Source organism: Salvelinus fontinalis, chromosome 19, assembly GCF_029448725.1.
Source record: "Salvelinus fontinalis isolate EN_2023a chromosome 19, ASM2944872v1, whole genome shotgun sequence".
NCBI lineage: Eukaryota > Metazoa > Chordata > Actinopteri > Salmoniformes > Salmonidae > Salvelinus > Salvelinus fontinalis.
In genome coordinates this window covers 3,958,956-3,977,370 of record NC_074683.1, presented here as the reverse complement: position 1 = coordinate 3,977,370, position 18,415 = coordinate 3,958,956, and the positions used below count along the sequence as shown (strand labels likewise).

General features: G+C 43.5%; 1 protein-coding gene across 8 annotated transcripts in view; it reads left to right on the top strand.

Moving 5' to 3' along the window:
• The window catches only part of tns1b (tensin 1b), a 268,646-nt gene that overhangs the window by 74,555 nt on the left and 175,676 nt on the right, over nucleotides 1-18,415 (top strand). The window contains exon 1 of one of the 8 annotated variants that reach the window (XM_055870382.1): nucleotides 3,835-4,387. The exons of the other annotated variants lie outside the window; for them this stretch is intronic. Coding sequence (XP_055726357.1) covers nucleotides 4,307-4,387 — 81 coding nt within the window. The 5' untranslated portion in view covers nucleotides 3,835-4,306. Of the gene's footprint in view, nucleotides 1-3,834; nucleotides 4,388-18,415 lie in introns of those variants that run through there. 8 annotated transcript variants of the gene reach the window in all.

The following is an 18,415-nucleotide window of genomic DNA, read 5'->3' as shown; positions in this document are numbered from 1 at the left end:
CGTTCTCTGGAAGTCATCATAATTACTGTGTAAGTCTATGGAAGGGGTGAGAACCACGAGCCTCTGAGGTTTTGTATTGAAGTCAATGTACCCAGAGGATGGAAAATAGCTGCCTCCGGCTTAACCATGGCACTACCCTAGAGGGTGCTGTTGAGGCTACTGTAGACCTTCATTGCAAAACAGTGTGTTTTAATCAATTATTTGGTGATGTGAATGTATTTCGTGTAGTTTTATTTAAAACTTTTTTCAATGTTTCACTACTTACATTTTTCTGAAATGTTCCTCCTCTGAGGATCTTTCACTGGCACACACGCACGCACACACACTCACACACACGCACACGCATGCACACACATAGAGAGGATGTGTTTGTCCTTCTTTATATTTATTCCTGTATGCCTTCCATCCATGCTCCTGTAGATTATGGTTTGTGATACTGTCACATCTGATGACATGTGTCCTGTTTCATTCACCAGGCTGGGGAGCAGGGACTGCTGGCGACTGGGGCACTGATCTGAAGGGATAAAGGGGGTAATCATAGCTGTCCTGCTGATAGCTTTGTCCACACTCTGTCCTTATCAAAGGCACAGGGGGATGCCTGTAATGTGCACTGATCTGGTGATTTCCGGAGACGATGCTGAGTGTGTGTGTGTATGTGTGCAATTAGCCCTATGTCCCTGTTTTCTTGACACATGCAGCCTTACGAGAATTTGGAAAAGCGATATAGCAAATGTCCACCAGGGGCCACTATGCCTTGTGAGTGGGAATAAACCTATTTTGATACAATTGTGTCTTCAGTTTGTGTCGCAAACATAAGATTTCAGTCATGAAGATCATATTCAATCACGTCATATGAAAAACAGAGGAAAGCCCAAAATATTTTCAGAGACTCCAGTCACCCAAGTCATAGACTTTTCTCTGCTTCAGCATGGGACCGGAAAGGCTCCGTAACAGCTTCTACCCCCAAGCCATAAGACTGCTGAAGAGGTAATCAAATGGCCACCGGACTATTTACATTGACACCCCCCCATTTGTTTTGTACACTGCTTCTACTCGCTGTTTATTGTCTATGCATAGTCACTTCACCTATACCGACATGTACAAATTAACTCGACTAACTTGTACTCCCGCACATTGCCTCGGTACCGGTACCCCCTGTATATAGCTGTCACGATCGTCTTGATAAGAGAGAGAGGACCAAGGCGCAGCGTGTGAAAAATACATCTTCTCTTTATTTAGAAGAAGAAAAAACAAAACAAAACAACAAATAGACGAACGTGAAGCTATAACCGAATAAGTGCAAACATGCAACATAGACATAGACAACTACCCACAAAAGCCTACTGCCTATGGCTGCCTTAAATATGGCTCCCAATCAGAGACAATGAATGACAGCTGTCTCTGATTGAGAACCAATCTAGGCAGCCATATACATAACTAGACAACTACACTCTACTCTGCCCCATACACATACAACACCCCTAGACACTACAAAACACATACATTCCCCATGTCACACCCTGACCTAACTAAAAAACATAAAGAAAACAAAGAATACTAAGGCCAGGGCGTGACAATAGCCTCGTTATTGTTATTTTATTGTGTTGCGTTATTTTATTGTGTTTATTATTTTTTACTTTTGTTTATTTGGTAAATATTTCCTTAACTCTTTCTTGAACTGCACTGTTGGTTAAGGGTTTGTAAGTAGGTATTTCACGGTACGATCTACACTTGTTGTATTCAGCGCATGTGACAAATAAAGTTTGATTTGATTTGCAGACGGGACAGTGATTTTGAGCGTACAGGTCACCCGTGAAATGGTTGTCAATGTTTTGCTGGTGTTTCACTGGTGTGGCCCCCCCTTTCTAGTTCATGGCTATGCCTGTGTTCCCAAGGGTGCATCTTATGGTTGTAATGGTTAGATCCAAAGTCTTTGACCCTTGACCCTATGGAATTCTGTTAGTGCCGTCCCACAAGGATTAAGTGGGAAGTTCTCCTTAACAGACCTGGGTTCAAATACTATTTGAAATCATTTAAAATACTTTATCTGTGCTTAATTGAGCTTGCCTGGCGCAATGGAACCAATAGAATAGTCACAACTGCAACCCCACCCCCCTGGCAATGCAGGCAGGCTAGAGCAAACGCTAAAAGAACTTGAAAGATTTCAGATCTTGTCCCTTACCACTCGGTCAGAGCCCTTACACATGAAGATGAAGTAAACAAACAGAACGTTTACCCCAGTAACCCCACACAGGAGTGACCAGGTGGGAACTACAGACGGTAGCAGGAGAAGGCTAGAGAGGGGCGTTGCTTCAATGACCATGGCATTACACAAGTACAACTAATCTCTATGAGAGGAAGTCAACACATAGTATTACACTGACTCAACCTCTACTCTGATGTAGTCCTAAAACTACACCCTTTTCTCCACTGCCCCTCATGTGATCGTGTGTTTGAGAGGGTCAGTTTGAGCAGGGCTAGTCTATTATTTGCATTTTGATCACATAATGAGTAGTTATTTGGGATGCAAGGGGATTTGTTGATCAGTGATTCTGCGCCCTCCGACAGTCATGTCGTCGATCACACACACGCAAAGAGTATTTCATGATTTCTAGTAGCAGATTGGCACAGCACTTTACGTTCACGCTCTCCGACCGCCACAGAGACCAGAGAAGGAGGAGAGGCAATCCCACTGAAAGACTGGTGGGCACTTTTTCCTTTTCTTTATCAGAGTTTATAGTGGAAAGGAATACTGTCTGGAATAGAAAGGTCAAAAAGTCATCATCGAGATTGTTCACTCCAATAATTGCTTTGCCACATAAAGATAGTTCTATTGTGTCCCCAATTAAAAAACGATTGAAAACTCCAACCAATTGATAAAAGGTATTTGCGCCCATTCTACCCTCTTCTAGTCAAGAGCACTATGTGAACATTGTGGTGTAATAGGTGAAACATTAGTGGAAGGGTTCTGGACTTTAACACTGAAACACGTTAACACTGAGCTGGTTCATCTCGATAAGGTGACTGAGAGGAAATACCATGGGATTAGTCCTCTTTCATACTGTGTGTGTGTGTGTGTGTGTGTGTGTGTGTGTGTGTGTGTGTGTGTGCGTGCGTGCGTGCGTGCATGCATGCGAAAGACGTGAAATGGTGTGTGAGTGTGCATGTGTGAAAGACGCACAGGGGAGACTAGAGAGACTTAGAAAAGCCAGGGCTAACGTGGCCCATTGATGACCATTGAGAACTTAATGAAGCAGCTTTTCTTCCCAGTCCTGCTGTGTTCTTTCTCTATAGTAGGGGGTCAGAGTCTTTTCTTTCTCTTTTAGAGGGGGGCTCTTTGATTGTTGTGGCCTTGAAAGCAAAGAGAAAAAGCAATGTGTCTTCCGGGCCTGGTCCTGGTTTATTTTGGGGAGGAAGCAAACTAGATGAGACCACCGAGCAGAAGAGATTTTCAGTCAGGAGTTTGACGGTACGGGAGGGAGCCAGGATTGTCCGGACAGTGAAGGGGAGTTGAAACAAGCAGGAGAGTTGATATAGGGGATGCAGGGAGGGAGGGAGGGACGAAGAGAGGGAAAGAAAAAGGGAGTTAATGAAAAATTTAAGCAACGTTAGCACAGACATGAGTGAGCAAAGTTAGCTAGGAAAAACCAGGGAACGAGGGATGGGGGAGGTGAGAAAGAGGGAAGGAGTGGAGAGGAGGGAGAGTTCAAGGAATGAATGAAATTAAGAATGAGGAGAGGGGGTCGAGAGAGGGGCGGGTGGCTAAGAGAGGAGGGGGAGAGGGATGGAGAATAAACGGAGCCCCTTTTCTGAACACCTCCCCCTTTGCTCCCGCGGAGAGGAGCAGCCTGACCCCAAAAAGCTTTGTGAAAGTTCCCTCAGTGGAGGGAGACGGAAAGAGAGACACTGGGGAAAACAGAGAGAGGAGAGGAGCGGGGGATAAAATAAGAGTTGGGGAAAAGAGAGCAAGAGGAGGGACAAACTTGAGTTGGAGAGGCAGAGAGAGAGAGACAGAGACAGAGAGGGAAATAGAGAGTAGGGAACTAAATATAAACAAGAAGCAAGTGAGTTAGAGAGTGAGTGAAGGGGATCAAGTACGCATGTGAGAGATTGAGAGAGAAAGAAGGAGAGCTGCAGCAGTCACCCTCTCTGGTCTTCCCTGACGTGTCATGGATTTGCGGTGCTGGATATCCCTCCTGTTTGGACTAGTTGGGAATCCTGTGGCAGGTCTGGAATACTAGTTGGGATCCAGTGGTCAGTCTGGAGTAGCAAGAGCAATAGCAGCATCCACCAGAAGGAAGGAAATATGCCTTCTGTGTCTCTCAGCCTGCCCGCAGCCCTAGCTGGGCAAGCCCGCACCTGGGTCTGCCTCTCCTGCATGTTCTGGGTGAGCTGTGTTTGTCTGTAAATGTGTGTGGGTGTGTTGTGAGACTGTATTGGTGTGTGTGTGTTTGTGGGTGTATGCATGTGTGGGTGTATGTGAGGGGTAGGGGGTGGGGGTCTGTTTTTGTGTGTGTGTGCTCTTGTGTGTGGTGTTTTTGTGTGTGGTGTTTGTGTGTTTGGGGGTCTGTTTTCATGTCATTTCTCCAGGTAAACTGGATGGACTACACTTCCCAAGGGGATTATGTAGGGTGGTCAACCCATTGAAGTGGAATGGGGGTCTGAGGGCCTGTTGGGTGGTCTGCACTGCCAATGGGGAGTGAGGGTATTAGGGTGCTGGATTGTTGGGGGTGAGAGATGAAGAGGGGGAAACTTCAGTCAGAGAAGTTGTGAGAGAGAGTGAGCGAGAGAGGGATGACTGTTTTCCCTTAATCTCTGAGTTGACCCATTCCTGTCATCTTTACCCTTCCCTTAAAAGCTGGTTCAGTCTGACTCGCTCTCTCTCTCCCTCTCTCTCCCTCTCTCTCTGCCTGGCCGAGACACAAAGCTATTTTTGCTCTCTCTTGTATAATTCAATCTAACGTGTGTTTTGCTCTCTGCAAGGGGTGTGTGTTTGTGTGTGTGTGTGTGTGTGTGTGTGTGTGTGTGTGTGTGTGTGTGTGTGTGTGTGTGTGTGTGTGTGTGTGTGTGTGTGTGTGTGTGTGTGTGTGTGTGTGTGTGCTTTCGGAGCTGTGCTGAGAATGTCCGAATGTTCAGAAGTATGAACATGTGCACAAAGGCGTGTGTTTCACATTTGTGAACTATGTTCTACTACGTTCTTCCCATTACCCTTCATCAGTGACGTGAAATAACTGGACAGGTGAAAACAAAGTCTCCATAGTGGCCATACTGGTAGTCTATGTTTTCAGATCAACACATATACTTTTAGAAGAACTTAATTGAGAGAAGAACCACAGTGCAGCTGATTGAGGTCAGCTGGAGAGACTTAACTGACCCCTTGATTAGTTCATCAGCATTATTCCCTTTAGGGCAGGGGGATTGTTAAAGGACACCAAAGCCCACCAGCTAAGGTCCTAGTCACTGATTGACTGCATTAGGAGGCTGTATAACAATGCAACTTACTTTAGGGTGAAATTCAATCAAACCTCTCTCAGTAACGTTCATGAAGAATGTTTGTTTACATAGCCGCTGCCAGGCTCACATCTTTTTATGAAACCTGGAAGTGTTTACCAATGAGGGGAGTCTATTTATCAATAAGTCATTCAGTGATTTTATTTCACTATTTGAGTCATACATTAATAAGGTATGTTTCCATTTTTGTTGTTGTTGGTAAAGTCAGGGAATGGAGTATAGGCTGAGGTGGCTTGGACACCAAGCTCAAGAGTGAGGGCCACAATGAAGAGTGATGTGTTTCCAGCTGCAGAATCATTTACTGTCTAGTGAAGGGAGATGCAGGAAGCAGACCTCCTCTATGAACCAGACTGGCGCTATCTGCTAGGCAAGCAGAAAGAGGAGGATTCTTCCCCCCCCGCAAGCCCAGAACGTCTGAACTGTCTTGGCTGAATTCAGATTTTTCTGCTACAGACAGAAAAATGATCTTTAGGAAAATAGGAAATGACATGAAATGACAGAAAATGACAGTCAAGATGCAGGAAATGAAGTCGCAGAAGACACTGGCCAACTGGAAGGGCGCGAGAGAAGACCTTGCAAGAGGACAACACCGATACCTGAAACACCAATCTCAGGATGTTCTTCCACAATACACTTGTGAATTATTGATAAGATCCACAATGGGTTTATGGACAGTTTTCCAGAGTTTCTCAGAAAAGGCCAATGGCAAACAAATCAACTGTCCTCTAAAAAGGCTTGAAAATATGCCAAGAAACATAATCTTGTCAGTGAGGGTCATTCTTAGGTTGCATAAGTCTTTCATGAGCAAGGTGACTGGAAGAGAATACTTGTTATAAAGAGTGTACAATGTTTGAGCCCCAACACTACAGAAAAAGGAGTTAACTAAGTATGATGTCACATGGGTACATTCCCTCTGCTCTATGAACCTTAGCGGTACTAATGGGAGTGGTTATACGTCTGTGACATCATCAGTTCAAGTGCTGATAACGTATCAGAAGGTTAAGAACAAAACCTCAGATTTCAACTTATGATTGAAATTCCTTTTTAAGTGCAAAGTGTACAGATTTAAAGAAAACCTTTCGTGGTGTATTAATAGCCACTTCTACCAATATGCAAGGGTTTAAAGAAGGATTTTAAAGTAAACATTTCTTGCTGCCATGAGCCTCTGATTTAAAACAACACTACTTCAGAGTGTCACCTACAACTATAAGCCAGAGCAAATATTGACCCTAGCGTAAACCTCCAAGCTGTCAAAGTGGTCAAATAGCTTAATGGAATGATCAATGTCCATTAACCTACATTTAGTCAATCTGGAGACCAGGACAGTATAGTCTTCTCAGTGCAGGTCCAGAGTCGGCTCATGCTGGGGTGTTGTAGTGGTCAGTGTCTCAAAGGCCCCAGTCTGGGGTACACAGAAACCTAATTCTAGATACAGTGCTTAGTGGGTTGAGGATTTGTATTTCCTACATCTCTAACACCATCTATTTTATTTCTATCTAAACTCCTCTCTGCTCATTTACCTCAGTCTCCCCCTCTTTCTATCTCTTTGTCCTGCAGCTGGTTTGCCCCCCCCCCCAGTTCATATAGGATTACCTATGATTTGAGTGAAAGACAGTTGCACATGTGGGGCCCCTTTGAAATATGGCAGCGTTTCTGTAATTGCAACATCTGGCTATATGTTGCCCAAATGTTTTGCAGACATAATGGATTTGCCATGCAGTCCCTTTTCCAGCATGCCTCCTCCATTTCATCATTCCCAATCGCGTTCAATCGGACACATACTTTATCTCGGAGTTCCACTCTGTGTGTGGTGTAAGTTCCAGCCTTGCCCCTCAGCCTTCCCTGGCCCTCTCGCCATCTCCACATGGATTTGAACTCCAATCTGGAATGGCTCTACGTTCCTGTCCCAGTTTGTTGTTTAAATCAAATCAACATTTATTGGTCGTGTACACAGATTTGCAGATGTTATAACAGGAGCAGTGAAAGGCTTGTTTCTAGTTTCAACAATGCAGTAGAATGTCTCGCAAATACAATACAAATACACAAATAATCAAAACATCTAAACAAGAAATCAAGAAATGACAGAACGGGTCAATTAACAATCCAGAGTATATTTCTATAGTGAGCATTTGTCAGAATCCAGCATATAAATAAGTAGTGTGTATAAAGAGTATATCATTTGGAAAGAAAATGGTATGTACAGTAGTAGGTATATTAGGATGGGGTATGTTGAGAATACAGTAAATACATACACAGTGAGTAAACAACAGTATATAAACAGAATATGAGGTGGTCAGCGTTTCAATTACTATATCAACTCAGCAAAAAAGAAACGTCCTCTCACTGTCAACTGCGTTTATTTTCTGCAAACTTAACGTGTAAATGTTTGTATGAACATAACAAGATTCAATAACTGAGACATAAACTGAACAAGTTCCACAGACATGTGACTAACAGAAATGGAATAATGTGTCCCTGAACAATTTTTTTATTTTTTATTTCACCTTTATTTAACCAGGTAGGCTAGTTGAGAACAAGTTCTCATTTGCAACTGCGACCTGGCCAAGATAAAGCAAAGCAGTTTGACACATACAACAACACAGAGTTACACATGGAATAAACAAACATACAGTCAATAATACAGTAGAAAAAGTCTATATACAGTATGTGCAAATGAGGTAAGATAAGGGAGGTAAGGCAATAAATAGGCCAAGGTGGCGAAGTAATTACAATATAGCAGTTAAACACTGGAATGGTAGATGTGCAGAAGATGAATGTTAAAGTAGATATACTGGGGTGGATGGGGGGTGTCAAAATCAAAGTAACAGTCAGTATCTGGTGTGGCCACCAGCTGCATTAAGTACTGCAGTGCATCTCCTCCTCATGGATAGCACCAGATTTGCCTGTTCTTGCTGTGAGATGTTACCCCACGCTTCCACCAAGGCACCTGCAAGTTCCCGGACATTTCTGGGGGGAATGGCCTTAGCCCTCACCCTCCGATCCAACAGGCCCCAGACATGCTCAATGGGATTGAGATCCGGGCTCTTCGCTGGCCATGGCAGAACACTGACATTCCTGTCTGGTGGCATTGTCATGCTGGAGGGTCATGTCAGGATGAGCCTGCCGGAAGGGTACCACATGAGGGAGTATGATGTCTTCCCTGTAACGCACAGCGTTGAGATTGCCTGCAATGACAACAAGCTCAGTCCGATGATGCTGTGACACACCGCCCCAGATTTGGAGGCGGACCCTCCACCTCCAAATCGATCCCGCTCCAGAGTACAGGCCTCGGTGTAACGTTCATTCCTTCGACGATAAATGCGAATCCGACTATCACCCCTGGTGAGACAAAACCGCGACTCGTCAGTGAAGAGCACTTTCTGCCAGTCCTGTCTGTTCCAGCGCTGGTGGGTTTGTGCCCATAGGCGACATGATGTCTGGTGAGGACCTGCCTTGCAACAGGCCTACAAGCCCTCAGTCCATCCTCTCGCAGCCTATTGCGGACAGTCGGAGCACTGATGAAGGGATTGTGCGTTCCTGGTGTAACTCTGGCAGTGGTTGTTGACATCCTGTACCTGTCCCGCAGGTGTGATGTTCGGATGTAACGATCCTGTGCAGGTGTTGTTACATGTGGTCTGCCACTGCGAGGACGATCAGCTGTTCATCTTGTCTCCCTGTAGCGCTGTCTTAGGCGTCTCACAGTACGGACATTGCAATTTATTGCCCTGGCCACATCTGCAGTCCTCATGCCTCCTTGCAGCATGCCTAAGGCACGTTCCCTCAGATGAGCAGGGACCCTGGGCATCTTTCTTTTGCTGTTTTTCAGAGTCAGTAGAAAGGCCTCTTTTGTGTCCTAAGTTTTCATAACTGTGACCTTAATTGCTTACTGTGTGTAAGCTGTTAGTGTCTTAACGACCGTTCCACAGGTGCATGTTCATTGATTGTTTATGGTTCATTGAACAAGCATGGGAAACAGTGTTTAAACCCTTTATATTGAAGATCTGTGAAGTTATTTGGATTTTTACGAATTAGTTTTGAAAGACAGGGTCCGGAAAAAGGGACATTTCTTTTTTTGCTGAGTTTACATGAGGCATTTGTCTCAAGGTGCAGGGCAGAGTACTGGGCAGGAAATCGGCTAGTGATGCTTTTCAGCAATCTGGTGGCCTGGAGATAGAAGCTGTTTTTCAGTCTCTCGGTCCTGGCTGTGATGCACCTGTCCTGTAACATCTCTGTCTGCCAGAAGGTAGGAGAATGAATAGACCATGGCTCGGATGGCTGAGGTACTTGATGTCCTTTTTGGCCTTCCTTTGACACAGAGTGCTGTAAATGTCCCGGAGGGCAGGCAGCGTGCCCCCGGTAATGCGGTGGGCTGACCGCACCACCCTCTGGAGAGCCATGTGGTTGAGGGCGGTGCAGTTGTCGTACCAGGTAGTTTTGCAGCCCAACAGAATGCTCTCAATATGCATCTGTAGAAGTTTGTGAGGGTCTTAGGGGCCATGACGATTTTGTTTCAGCCGTCTGTGGTTGCTGAGGCGCTGTTGCGCCTTTATTCACCACGGTGCCGGTGTGGCGGGACCATTTCAGGTCCTCAGTGATGTGCATGCCAAGGAACTTGAAGCTTTTGACCCTATCCACTGCGGCCCTCTCCTCCTGGGGATGAGGTGTTGTTGCCTACCCTCTCCACCTGGGGTCGGCAAGTGGGGACAACAGACTGGCATAGGGAGAGGTTGAACATGTCCGTAAACACTCCAGCCGGGGGTGCAAATTGATTTTGTTAGTCACACTCACGCAGATATCATAGTAAAAACTGTGCAAAGAGGGGGGCCGCTAAAATGTTTTGTTCGCAAGGTGGGGGGCCCCCCGGCAACATTTTGTTTAGGGCCCCCAAAAGGCTAGGACAGGCTCTGACTGAATATGTGGGTATGGATGTGGGTACGCAGACCCGCGGGCCACTGCGGCCCCTCATGATGAGTTAAGATTTTTTGTGAGCCCCACCCACATCAACGTTCCCCATCCCTACTCTGGCTGGAAGACCTGTATTGTGTTTTTCACATTTTCTTTTGGGAAAGAGATACTCTGATCAATAAGAAAGAACATCTGTCTTCCAGTTCCATAATATATCCTGTTTTGGGGATTCAATATTGCCTTAGTTAGCGGTGTGACTAGTTTTTTCCCCTATGCATGTCCTCTTTTCTCTAATTTGTTTTGTAATATGGCTTCAATGTTGTATTGGATCAATAGCAGAAGTAAGTGTTCTGATGAGACAGGCCGATAGTTTGTGACAACCCACAGAAAAAATGTGGAGGATTGGGTCCACACATGCTGCCACAGAAAATAACCCAGATGTGTGTAGAGTGCTGCCATCCTCTACTCTCCATAGATGGTTCATGTCACTCATCAACAACTGTTTTGAGCGTTGGCGGAGTTCCCAAACACTGGCTTTAATATGAGGAGCTTTTGATGTTCTTCTTGTGGCTTTAACTATTTAACCTTTCCCAGGTTTATTTCTGGCTTAGTTGTTTTGTTTCAGTTGGGGTTACCCATAGTTTGTCATAGAAACAGACCATGATCCTTCAGAGAGAACCTGATCACCAGCATCAATCATTCCCAATAAACAAAATCCCTTGTGGCTTTGGAGACGAAATAGCACCACATTATTAAGATCACTAGCGAGGACTTCAGTTGAGTTTGGTCTCCCTTTATGAGTGCAGTCAGATCGAGGCAGGCAATTGAGGTGAATAAGCCATTTATGAAGTGTTATGGAATTCTCTGCAGGTCTCTGCTGCATCCAGTCTGCTACGATATTTGACTGAGTAGCCTGGAGTCTAGAGCTGCATGTGAGAAGACTCATACCTTATATTTAGCATTATTAGATAGGGTTCTACTCTTGTGGTCGTCTCTTGCTAAAACAGGTCAAGTTTGCTGCATAAGATAGATTGAGTGATAGAGTGCAGGTTATGGCCAAATACTATTTTGGTCAGTATGGTATTTTAAAATGCTCCACAGACATTTTGCTGTGTAGACTGTGAAATTCAACTGAAAGAGAGTCCAACAAAGCCTTGCAGGTGACATCACTCATAGACAGGGTTGGTTAGGCTGGACCTGAGCCCAGTGGAGGTCAGGATTCATCGAACAGGAAGTGAGACATGGCTGTGGGGCGAGACATAAATGAGAACTGAGAGACCAGACCTCCTCCATCCTCCCCAGCATCTACCTCTGCAATCCCTCAATCATTCACAGCTCATCACAAACTGGCCTTGGCTACATACCATAGGCTACTGAGCTCAAATGTGTATGTAGGTGTGTGTGTGTGTGTGTATGTTAAAAAAATGGACTGCTATGTGTGAGTCAATATGAAAGTTCACGCATTCCTGTATTGTTCCTGTATTGTGAGGGATTGTGGCCTCAGTTTTGTTCCCTTGTTGCGTCTATAAACTCCACTTTCTGGCTTGCTTGTGAACACTGCCTTAACCGTATATGGCCATGTTGAGCTTCTGATACATTCAGCACCTGAATCAATTGTGAACCATGCCAGAACATTTCAACATGAATACTCGCCCAATAGACCTCCACTGCCGTGACAAGCGGTTAATTCTAAGGCTCTTTCTCAATTGTCTAAAAGTTTTTCCCCTCAGCTCGTTCCCATTATCTCATTCCCTTCTTCTAGAGAATGCTGAAATGGTAAAAATAATGTGGTGGAAACTCATCATTATGCTTTCCTACTCTTGATCAGGTATTCTCAGAACAGTGCAGATGAAGAAGAGGAGAATAGGACAGATCTTTAGACAATTGAGAAAGACCCCCAAGTTTGTTTTTCATTGCTTGATAAAGCTCTTTAGCTTTAGCTATTGATGCCTCTCTTCTCCTAACCAGAAGTAATTATTGTGATAGTCTGCTGACAGCCTGGGATTTTACACCCTGATAACAACAACAGCAATGATACAGGTGTGTCTGAGGCTGGGCGAGGTGCCCACTAGCTGAATACAGTAGTCTGCCAGCTCCTCCCTTGCTGCCAGCATCCAAGGAGGCATTGTCTGACCGACTTATGGTGAAAAAAAGAGTGTGGCCAAACAATAGCTTCTGCGTCTGTCAGTTACAACATTACTCTTTGCAGCCAATCTGAAGCGACCATAATTCATGCCCTTAACTTTATCATCAATGTTTTCATTTGCTCTGTTGCCACAAAACAGAAAGACCATGTTGTATTTCAGTGTCTGCTTCTTGAGATAAAACAGCCTTCTTTATCAGATTCTACAAATCTCCTGTGTGGAATTTGTTACGAGTGCAAAAAGGAGACCACTGTTTAAGATACATGTGTAACTTCATTATTTATGATGGGATATAATAGAGACTAAGTCCCACAGGGGCGTGCATGCCTTTATGAGGCATATAGTGAGGTGGTTGTTCTTTGTGGGATGACCGTTAGGCCTATGTACTATAACAAGTTGTGGAGCAAGCCATGGTTTATGTTACCACCACCCACTCCATTATGTTCAAAGGTCTGTATCAGTTTAAAGAAAGTACTTTCGGGGTTATGAAGCCTCATCAATTGTCAATCATCAAGCCAAATTGTAGCACTGGTGAAAGCATGCATGCTGTCTTTTCTGGGCAAAGAGCTCATTTCTGATGATGAACTTGGTTACTTTAAACTGAGCATGGATTAGTACCATTAAAGCGGGCTGCTTGCGGGAAGAGGTTTGCAGAGGTTTTTGGGGCGTGCTTCTCCAGTGTTGCTCAATTTCGGACATTTATTTCCATTTGCTGCAATGTCTCTACGGCTCCTGAGAGAAAATTATGTTCTGGTTTGACTACGCCAAACGAATTATGCGAAGTCATTCAATATCAAGTCCAATTGAACTGCTTTTCATGCATGGTTATGATTAAAGAATGGTTAAAGAATTCAAAACAAAGCTATGACATACCATTTTAATAGTGTAATGGCCTTACTCCCTGCTCTCTCTTCTCTCAACTTAATCATCATAGTCTCTTTATCCTTGTGGAATTTTCCTAAATAAGTCTTTATTTTATCTCAACATTGCACTAAATTTGAGTTGGGAAAGCACCAGGAAATGGTTTATTTGTTCTTGTTGAGCTTGTAGATGCCATGACGCCAGGATGCTGCTACGTACTTTTTTTTGGGAGTGTGGCTGAGTTCCAAAATGGTTGTTTTGGCAGTCCCCATAGGAGAACCCTTTTTGGTTCCAGGTAGAACACTTTTTGGTTCCAGGTAGAACTATTTTGGGTTCCATGTTGAACCTTCTGGGGAAATGGTTCTACATGGAACTCAATAGGGCTCTAACTGGAACCAAAATAGTTTTACCTGGAACCAAAAAGGGTTCTTCAACGGGTTATCATTTGGGGACAGCCGAAGAGTGTGGGTTGTTAATTCTCCCAGGTCGGGACTGGACGACGTGACCGGAAGCCACTGTATCCAGTCTGCCTCTGGGGGTGGAACATACTTGAGTTAACCATCCCTGCAGATACCTGCAGACTGAGAATCAAAGCATTGTTATTGTTCAAAGTCATTGTTCTGTTTAGAAGTTGGGTTTCAGTGAGTTTAGTGAAAGACTTTCAGCTGTCTTTTCATTTTATACCTTGTTAATGACTTCAGTTCAGACTATACATTTGTTGTTGTCTAAATGGATATAGACCTAAAGTGGTGTTTATCTTAAGCAGTTGTGGGTTGACACTGAATTAACTGGTAGTGAGATATAGTATGTTTGCATAGTGCAAAGTACAATTTTACAGACATTTGTGACTCATAAATGTAACATGTTTATGCAAGATTTATGCACTGTATTAATGCATACTGACATTCACATACAACCACTGTTTACATGGGCTCCCGAGTGGGGCAGTGGTCTAAGGCACTGCATCTCAGTACAGACCTTGGTTTGATTCCAGGCTGTATCACAACCGGTCATGATTGGAAGTCTCATATGGCGATGCACAATTGGCCCAGAATTGTCCGGGTTTGGCCGGGGTAGGCAAATAAGAATTTGTTCTTAACTGACTTGCCTAGTTAAATTAAGGTTAAATAAATAAACATAACTCGATAGTGGATTGAGACTGTACATAATGCTTCTCTCCCTCCATTCTGTTGATAGCCTGTGAATAAATGGGTGATTTTCTCTCTTCACTTCTGGATGACTGAGTCATTTTCTCCCTGGGATCCACCTCACTGAGAGGAAAATGCATGTTGAGAGAAAGAGAGGGAGCGAGACAGAGAGGGAAAGATTGGAATGCCTGAGGTGCATTTCTCCCTAAATGAAATCAGGTGACTGTCCATTGTGAGGCCGGTGGATGGAGGAAAGGAGAGTCGTAGAGGAGGAGGAGATGAGAGGAAGAAAAGGTCAAATTCCTCCCTTCATCAAATCAAATTTGATTTGTCACATGCACAGAATACAATAGGTGTAGACCTTACAGTGAAATGCTTACTGACAAGCCCTACAGGATCGGTGTCCCTAAACAGGGATGGTTGTTGCTAACGTGCGCTAATGTGACTAGAAGGACATTTTATACAACAGCCAACTTTCCGGGACATAGACATGTCTTGTATGGACAGAAAGCTTACATTCTTGTTAATCTAACTGCAATTGTGTCCAATTAACAGTAGCTTTTACAGTGAAAAATTCTATTGTTTGAGAAGAGTGCACAATAACAAAGAACTTTTATCACGGCAACTGGTTTGATACATTCACCTCTGAAGATAAATAATGTACTTACATTCAGTAATCTTGCTCTGAGTTGTCATCCTGAGGGTCCCAGAGATAAAATGTAGCATAGTTTTGTTTGATAAAATCAATGTTGTATGTTCAAATGTAGGAACTGGGGTTTACAGTTTGACCCAACTGCTGTCTCTGACTCCACACCCACCAGGCCCGGCCATCTAGATGTGTGAAAGTTATTGTATAAGCTAATGATCCATCATGTATGACATCCCTGGGAGTGTGTAAACTTAATTTTTTTATTACCATAGCATTTTTGACTTGATAGAAAATATAGCGGCAATGTAATTCTTCACTGGATAAGTCTGAAACTTTGCACACACACTGCTGCCACCTGGTGGCCAAATGTAAAATTACACATATACTCCTATCTGGCCTTTCTCTTGCATTTGTAAAAATAAATAAATACAGAAAACACATGTTTATTTGTTTATATTATCTTTTACCAGATCTAATGTGTTATATTCTCCTACATTAATTTCACATTTCCACAAACTTCAAAGTGTTTACTTTCAAATGGTATCAAGAATATGCATATTCTTGCTTCAGTTCCTGAGCTACAGGCAGTTAGAATTGGGATTGTCATGTTAGGCGAATAAAAAGGTCTGATACTTAAGAGGTTAATTAAAGTTTTAATAAAAATAAGTGTTAAGAAAGTATTTACTAAAATAAACTTAAGTAAAAAATAAGAAAAATTTAAAAATAACAAATAATTAAAGAGCAACAATATAATAACAGTAGTGAGGTTATATACACAGGGTACCGGCACAGAGTCAATGTGCGGGGGCACAGGTTAGTCGAGGTAATAGATAGTGCCTTGCAAAAGTATTCATCCCCCGTGGCGTTTTTCCTATTTTGTTGCATTACAACCTGTAATTTAAATGGATTTTTATTTGGATTTTACAGCATACACAAATTTGTCCCAATTGGTGAAGTGAAATTTTAAAAATGACTTGTTTCAAAATATTATACAAAATAAAAAACGGAAAAGTAGTGCGTGCATATGTATTCACCCCTTTTGCTATGAAGCCACTAAATAAGATCTGGTGCAACCAATTACCTTCAGAAGTCACACAATTAGTTAAATAAAGTCCACCTGTGTGCAATCTAAGTCTCACATGATCTGTCACATGAGCTCAGTAAATATACACCTGTTCTGAAAGGCCCCAGAGTCTGCAACACCACTAAGCAAGGGGCATCACCAAGCAAGGGGCATCATGAAGACCAAGCAGCTCTCCAAACAGGTCAGGGACAAAGTTGTGGAGGAGTACAGATCAGGTTTGGGTTATAAAAAAATATCCGAAACTTTCAACATCCCACAGAGCGCCATTAAATCCATTATTAAAAAATGGCAAGAATATGGCACCACAACAAACCTGCCAAGAGAGGGCCGCCCACCAAAACTCACAGACCAGGCAAGGAGGGCATTAATCAGAGAGGCAACAAAGAGACCAAAGATAACCTTGAAGGAGCTGCAAAGCTCCACAGCGGAGATTGGAGTATCTGTCCATAGGACCACTTTAAGCCATACACTCCACAGAGCTGGGCTTTACGGAAGAGTGGCCAGAAAAAAGCCATTGCTTAAAGAAGAAAATAAGCCAACACGTTTGGTTTTTGCCAAAAGGCAAGTGGGAGACTCAAACATATGGAAGAAGGTACTCTGGTCAGATGAGACTAAAACTGAGCTTTTTGGCCATCAAGGAAAATGCTATGTCTGGCGCAAACCCAACACATCTCATCACCCCGAGAATACCATCCCCACAGTGAAGCATGGTGGTGGCAGCATCATGCTGTGGGGATGTTTTTCATCAGCAGGGATTGGGAAACTGGTCAGAATTGAAGGAATGATGGATGGCGCTGAACAGGGACATTTTTGAGAGAAACCTGTTTTAGTCTTCCAGAGATTTGAGACTGGGATGGAGGTTCACCTTCCAGCAGGACAATGACCCTAGCATACTGCTAAAGCAACACTCGAGTGGTTTAAGGGGAAACATTTAAATGTCTTGGAATGGCCTAGTCAAAGCCCAGACATCAATCCAATTGAGAGTCTGTGGTATGACTTAAAGATTGCTGTACACCAGCGGAACCCATCCAACTTGATGGAGCTGTAGCAGCTTTGCCTTGAAGAATGGGCAAAAAATATCAGTGGCTACATGTGCCAAGTTTATAGAGACATGCCCCAAGAGACTTGCAGTTGTAATTGCTGCCAAAGGTGGCTCTACAAAGTGTTGACTTTGGGGGGATGCACGCTCAAGTTTTCAGTTTTTTTGTCTTATTTCTTGTTTGTGTCACAATATATTTTTTTTAGCATCTTCAAAGTGGTAGGCATGTTGTGTAAATCAAATGATACAAACACCCCATAAAATAAATTTTAATTCCAGGTTGTAAGACAAGAAATTAGGAAAAATGCCAAGGGGGTGAATACTTTCGCAAGCCACTGTATGTGTGTACGGTCACTGTGGGGACGACATCATTGATTCACTTATTGATGAAGCCAGTGACTGATGTGGTGTACTCCTCAATGCCATCAAAAGAATCCTGAACATTTTCCAGTCTGTGCTAGCAAAACAGTCCTGTAGCTTAGCATCTGAGTCATCTGACCACTTCCTTATTGAGTGAGTCACTGGTACTTCCTGCTTTCGTTTTTGCTTGTAAGCAGTAATCAGGATGATAGAGTTATGGTCAGATTTGGAGGGCGAGGCATAGCTTTTTACACATCTCTTTGTGTGGAGTAAAGGTGGTCTAGAGTTTTTTTCCTTTGGTTGCACGTGTAACATGCTGGTAGAAATGAGGTAAAACGGATTTAAGATTCCCTGCATTAAAGTCCCCGGCCACTAGGAGCGCCGCCTCTGGATGAGCATTTTCTTGTTTGCTTATGGCCTTATACAGCTCGTTGAGTGCAGTATTCGTGCCAGCATCTGGTTGTGGACAGCTAAGAAATATATAGCTGAAAACTTTCTTTGTAAATAGTGTGGTCTACAGCTTATCATGAGACACTCTACCTCAGGCGAGCAAAACCTTGAGACTTAGATTTCGTGCACCAGCTGTCATTTATAAATAGACACAGATCGCCACCCCTTGTCTTACTGGAGGCAGCTTTTCTATCTTCCCGATTGACCGAAAACCCAGCCAGCTGTTACAAGCCCTACTTTTTACAACCTTTTGTATGAAACAAA